General features: G+C 43.8%; 1 protein-coding gene across 1 annotated transcript; it reads left to right on the forward strand.

The window, feature by feature from the left end:
• The first annotated feature begins 213 nt into the window (after nt 1-213).
• LOC149142381 (aldehyde oxidase GLOX-like) lies at nt 214-1,465 on the forward strand. The gene is made up of 2 exons (XM_089451466.1): nt 214-716; nt 901-1,465. The coding sequence occupies exons 1-2, from the start codon at nt 214-216 to the stop codon at nt 1,463-1,465; spliced, it is 1,068 nt and encodes a 355-aa protein (XP_089307592.1).
• Nucleotides 1,466-6,285: the final 4,820 nt, after the last annotated feature.

Consider the following 6,285-nt stretch of genomic DNA (forward strand, 5'->3'; position numbering starts at 1 on the left):
GAAAAATCATGTGCAGAAGTTAAAGTATGTATAAAGGAAATCAATTGTAAGGAAGATGATAGTGAAAGTGAAGAAACAGAACAAGGTGAAGCAGGTGAAGAAGATGTTGACCAAAATAGTGATAATCAAAATGAAGATGTAATAAATGAAGATAAAGAATATGAAATGCCCCCTCCAGCTTCCCTATCGGGTCCACCAAATAAAGGTCGCCACATGGGTGACTACATTCCTCCTGACGAGCTATATTCTCCTAACAAGCTGATTCTGGTAATCAATATTTGCAGGGCGGATGGCCGTGATACGGTAAGCCCTGGCCCTGGGAGATGGGAAGTGGTGATTGAAAATGGAGGTGTGTCGGCGATGCATATGGCCACCACCATTATGGGTACAGTGGTGATGTACGATTACACAGATTTTGGTGATTCTAATATAAGCCTCGCAAATGGAATTTGCATAGGTAAATCAGCCGGTTATCATGATTGCTCAGCGCACTCCATAGAATACAACATTGCTACAAACAAGGTGAGACCGTTGACGCTGAGGACTGATACTTGGTGTTCATCGGGAGCCTTTGCTGCGGACGGTACTTTGGTTAGCACTGGTGGATGGGGCGATGGAAACATGAGCGTTCGTAAATTTGTACCTTGTGAAACTTCTACATGTGATTGGGTTGATCCAGCTGGTGAACCTGGATCTGGGCTTCTGAACGATCGATGGTATGCTTCAAACCAGATCCTTCCTAACGGATCTGACGTTTCTAGAAGACACCTATGTGTCCCAAAACCTGCAGAGCCTGTACAATCTCTATCCTTTTCTTCATCTCTCATCCGATGGAAATCTCTTCATCTTCGCCAACCGTGATTCCATCTTGCTTGATTACCAAAGAAATGTTGTGGTCAGGCATTTTCCAAGAATCCCAGATGGCCCAAGAAATTACCCCACCACCGCCTCATCTGTGATGTTGCCACTGTCCGCATCTGATGCATTTCGGAGGACAGAAATTATGATCTGCGGTGGTGCTCCTGTTGACAGTTACAATTTGTCACTTGCAGGGATTTTCATTGACGCGCTCCAGAGCTGTGGAAGAATGGTTATCACAGATCCCAATGCCGATTGGGCAATGGAGAACATGCCTGCTCCCAGAGTTCTGGGAGATATGCTGCTTCTTCCCACCGGTGAAATTCTGATTATCAATGGAGCGGAGAAGGGATGTGCAGGTTATGGGCAAGCAACCAATGCCATGACTGGAATTATTGCAAATAGACTTCGACATTTGATTGACGCAGCGCCTCTGTCACCAAATCAATCCAGACTTCTGTTTCACGTGATCCCGAAAATGTGGTTTGATGGCTACCTGGATCTGGTCCGAATATTACATGTCGCAGCAGCTGAACCAGAAGAGCGACATATACATTTTTGGTATGGTATTACTGGAAATACTGGCATCTCGACAACCCCTGGTTGAATGAGGGAAATATCTTGTTCAAGAGGTGAAGACTGCAATGGATACCGATGGAATAAATGCAATCTAATGCCAAATGCTTGACCTATTTCTCCGAGAGGCTCCCATTTCTCCAACAGCTTTTAAAAGCTTCATAAGTTTATCATTGCACTGCATTGAGGATTTGGCTGTGAATTGTCCTAAAATGAGGGACGTGGTGACGGAGCTGGAATTGATCGTAGAATCTGTGGGAGGACCATGCGATGCAACAGCGAAGATAGAGCATGAGTATCCATCAGCTTCTCCACAGAGAGGTCAAAATCTTTATAATTATCGTAATGCGACTGTAACTTCCACCCCTTCCTTTGAATACAGTGGCGGATTCACTGTGAACCCTTCCATAGAGCCCAAGTGTAAGGTCCTTAGGCGTGAACACGTTTGGGCATCGGGGGAGTCACCGTGTCGATGGGTGCGCAGGTGAACGACGGGCGTGCAGGCGGGCGCGGGCACACGAAGTGGGCGCGGGCTGCACAACGAGCGGGCAAGGGCTACACGACGGGCGGACGCAGTGACACGGAGGTGCGACATAATGTGACGAACGATGTGTGGAAAAATGACTAAGGCATAAGCATGCGATGAAGGTTTATACCCATTGTGCGTGGATAAACATATGGGCAAGGCCGACATATGGAGGGGCGCACACAAGGGTGTGTTATGACTGTTTTTGGGGTCGGCTGGAGAGCCACCGCCCACACTACCCACACGCAGGAAAGCGTATATATAACCAAATGTTGTAGCTCATTTGGCAAGAAGCAACTCGCACTTGAGAACTCGCATAAGCCAAGGGGTAAAGTGTGTAGATTTAAGAGGGAGTGCGCATACCTCATGCGCAAGCCTTGAGGAAGCACTTGGAGTATTTCTTGGAGCCAGTTGTGGGTCGGGCAAGGTGTGCCCAGGTTCGTGCAGAAGTGAAATTTTGGTGTAGGACTTGGCAAAGGGATTCTAGGTTGCTCGGGTGAGCACCGCCCTTTGTGCAAGAGGTGCACAAGATTGTAAAAGGCAGGGTTGCCTCTCATTGTAAATTTGACTAAGTGTGAGACTTGGTTCGGCCAAGACACACTTGTACATTGTAAATTGATATTATTAATATATTGTCGGGCAGAATCATATTACAGGGAGTTGCCCCTCCCTTTATACCGTTGCAATTGTTGTTGTCTTTTATAATTGCTACGAATAATGAATGAGTATGGGCTTCATTGGTATAAAGGATAATTGTATGTTTACTTGGTTGCAAAACACAAGCTAAGTAATGTTAAAGTGAAGTAGGCGTAGTCCATGAATGTTAGTATTGGTAAAAAGAAAACATTCGGTGGTGCCGCACCTTGCTACAAGCGGTTGGAAGACTACCGCAGGTGTAGGGGTGTGACAGGTGGTATCAGATGTGCTTTCTCTTTTCCTCCACATATCTCTATGATGCGGGGTCTTCAACGATCTTTGGTCTTGAGAGGTGGTTGCATGCATGTGTTCCCTTTGCTTGTGCTTGATAAGCTTCTTTTTCTGTCCAATATAAGTGAGTCTTCTAGCATGTATGTTCTTTCTTCTCCTTCTTCATCATCTCAAAATGATCTAATAGTGTACCTGTTCTTGCAATTCACTCATAACGAGATGTCATCAAATCCAAAAACTCCCTAATCTAAGATGATGCAATGTTATCCATGGATTAAGCCCGAGATAGGTGACAGGATGGGAAAGAGGGCCCAGTAACTACGCATTACAGAGTTCCAGTTGACATGGAGGGAGGTTGGTCACTGAGACTGCGTAGAGTGCAGCTTAGGCCTGGATAAGGAACTCTTGAGCACAGTCTTCATTGCCGGGAAAAATTGCGCAGAGGCTATTGGGAGACAGGATTGCGTAGTTGAGACCATCAGTGGTTTCTACAAGATGGGACCTTGGGAGGCAGGTCTACACATTTTTCGGAGGCAAGGCAAGATTAGGAAGCAGAGGGGCCTAGGAGGACATGTTTGTGCGGTTCTAGAGACTAGTGAGTCCATGCTGAGGGAGGACACTGTGGGATACTTCTACGCAATTTTGGGAGGAAAATCAAGCCAGTTTCTCAACAGATTGTGGGGTTCTAGCAGGGAGGGAGGAGGCTTGATGATTCATTTTGTGAAATACGCAGTTCAGGTCAAGCTTGACGCAACTTTTGTGCATTTCTGGGAAGGAAGGGAGGTTGCTCAACTCTGGTATTGCACATTGAAGCAGCCCTGGGGGACAGTCTTTGTGCACTACGCAGTTCCAGACAGCAGAGCAGCATCATTAAGGGTTGAGACTACATAGTGTGCAGCTTAGTCGGGGTCCGGTGAAAGAGAGTTGTCCGGCCAGAAGGATTTTCAGGAAAATGGCTAAGTGTGGGAGGCAAAAGAACTTGTGAGGAACTTTGAAATTGTGATCACAAACTTAGCGTACTTTGACGACACGACAACATAGACCACCGGAATAACAATACAAAACATTACCCTCTGTGAGACTATCTAGAACAAAAGCGACAAGTGTGACACTTGTGATAGACTTTAGGGTGACTGTGATGACACTTGTGTGATTGTGCTTAAAACTTTGTTTATGAGTGCAACACATGTTTATATGGCTAGGACAATTTGTATACACAAAGACCAACCTTCGAGATCACCAGAAAGGCTCGCAAACATGAAATAACAACCAAACATACCGAAAGACGACAATTGATCCAACAAGAAAAAGGGAGCAAGACACTTAGAGGAAACACATGGAATGATTGTCAGTGCTTACAACCATGCATGTCATTGGAGACATAATGATATCACAATGATAAGCGGTCCTTCATGCTACACTAAGAGGTGTATTTCATAAGATGTGATTTTTTTTCCATACTTACCCTCCAAAGGGTTATGCATCAGATGGATTCTTCATGTGGTCATGATCTTTTATCATACCTTGGATTCCTTGGTCTACTTATCTTTCTTCTCATCTCCTTGCGAGTCATCTAGCATGTCATCCTTCTTCTTTGCCACTAAGAGACACAATTGCATAGTTTAAGTGGGCAATGACTGCTGCGGGATGAGGCACTGGGAGGACACATTTGTGCAGTTTCAACAAGCAGTGACTGCTACGGGATGAGGCACTCGGAGGACACATATGCACAGTTTCAGGATGTAAGGCAGAATGGGCAGGTTAGATGCTTGAAGAACAAAACTACGTAGTCTTTGGAGACAGTGGGTTCTGGCTTAGGGAAGGGCACTGGAGGAAGCCACTTCACAGTTTTGGATGCAAAGGGAGGCTGGGATTTCTACAAATTGCACAGTTCCAATAGGCAAGGGAAAAGCCTGAGGGTTGCAGATGCAAAGTGCACAGTTCAAGAAAGTTGGATGAGGCTAGGTTGCTATGGAAACTCCGGAATTTGGTTAATTGTGGGATCAATGGAACTGATGTGAATAGTGATAGAACTTGACTATGATCACACACTTGAACACTTAGTGATACAACATAAACCATCCAGAACATGTAAAAACATACTTCGCTTAATGCAACAACCTTTGTGGCAGCTTACGACAAGTGCGGCTCCGATGATAGACTTTGAGAGGATAAAGGCGACATTTGTGCAAGAGTGCATGAAATGAGTGTGAAACATGTCTATGTGGTGAGAACAACCCATTCTCACAAAGATTTCCCCTTGAAGCAAAACAAACTTCCCTTTGCGTGACAAACAATAATCCCCATGCCCAAAGATGCCACATAATATATAAATATAACAACGTGAATGACTCTTAATATTAAAGAGGGGAGCTTGAGATCATCAGCTTACCAATAAGTGACTAAGGAACGACCAATCATAGGATCCAAAATAGGGTCTGAAATTTGGGTGCATGCCAAAATTTTGAAGGGTGTTGCAGCCGCTACAACAGGTTGATATTAGAAATTTTTATTAAGACTATATTAGCAAAACAAAATAACATAATATCATGGTTTGACTCCAAGCCATCCAGGGGTTACATGCCATCCCTTGGTGCAATTTGAGACTTTTTGGAGTGATAAAAAATGCTCACAAAAGTTTTGATACAACTTATGGTATCATCCTCCTCCACCCGATGATGTTCTCTTCACTTAGGCCTTCTAACCATGTCATGACACCATGGGTTAACTAATCCTACACCATGCCCTTTCACATAGCCTTTCCATGCTACCTGACACGTGACATCTACATGGCTTCCATGTCATCAAGTATGGAAAAATTTGATTTTTTTCATTTTTCTTTTTAATTTCCAAAAATCCTAATAATGCTTGGCTTCCAAATTTAAAACAGAAGGCCATGAAGCCTTTCAATTGAGCTTCCTTCAGTCCCTCTCATCTCTATGCATAGCCAAATACACTATTGTGCTCCAAATTCCACCATTTCTCATCCATTACGACTTGCAATTGCATCCACAAATTTGGGTTTTTTTTCCAAATCAGACTAATTTCACCATGCTAATCCTAGAGCTTCCTTGAATTCACCTAATAGGGCCTCTATAGGTGGTTATTTTGGCCCCCGCGATGTAAATTTCTTAATGGATTCACCCAAAAAATGCAACTTTTACCCAATTTCTCTTCAAAAATATTGTGTACCCATAATATGGCCAATTATAGCCCAATATTTACCAAATAAAGTTTTAAATTAAAGGTCTTTCTCCCTAGGGATCAATTTTCCCATAAATTTCCTTTAATTGTTCATGTGGAATTCCCTTAAATATTTTGTAAACATCCATTGAAATGTATGCCTCTATTATTTCCTATATTTCAGCATGTTAACTTGGAGCATGTAGACCCAATGT

This window comes from Pinus tabuliformis, chromosome X (genome assembly GCF_031772625.1).
Source record: "Pinus tabuliformis cultivar Carrire ecotype Pingquan chromosome X, CPIR1, whole genome shotgun sequence".
In the NCBI taxonomy this organism is placed as follows: domain Eukaryota; kingdom Viridiplantae; phylum Streptophyta; class Pinopsida; order Pinales; family Pinaceae; genus Pinus; species Pinus tabuliformis.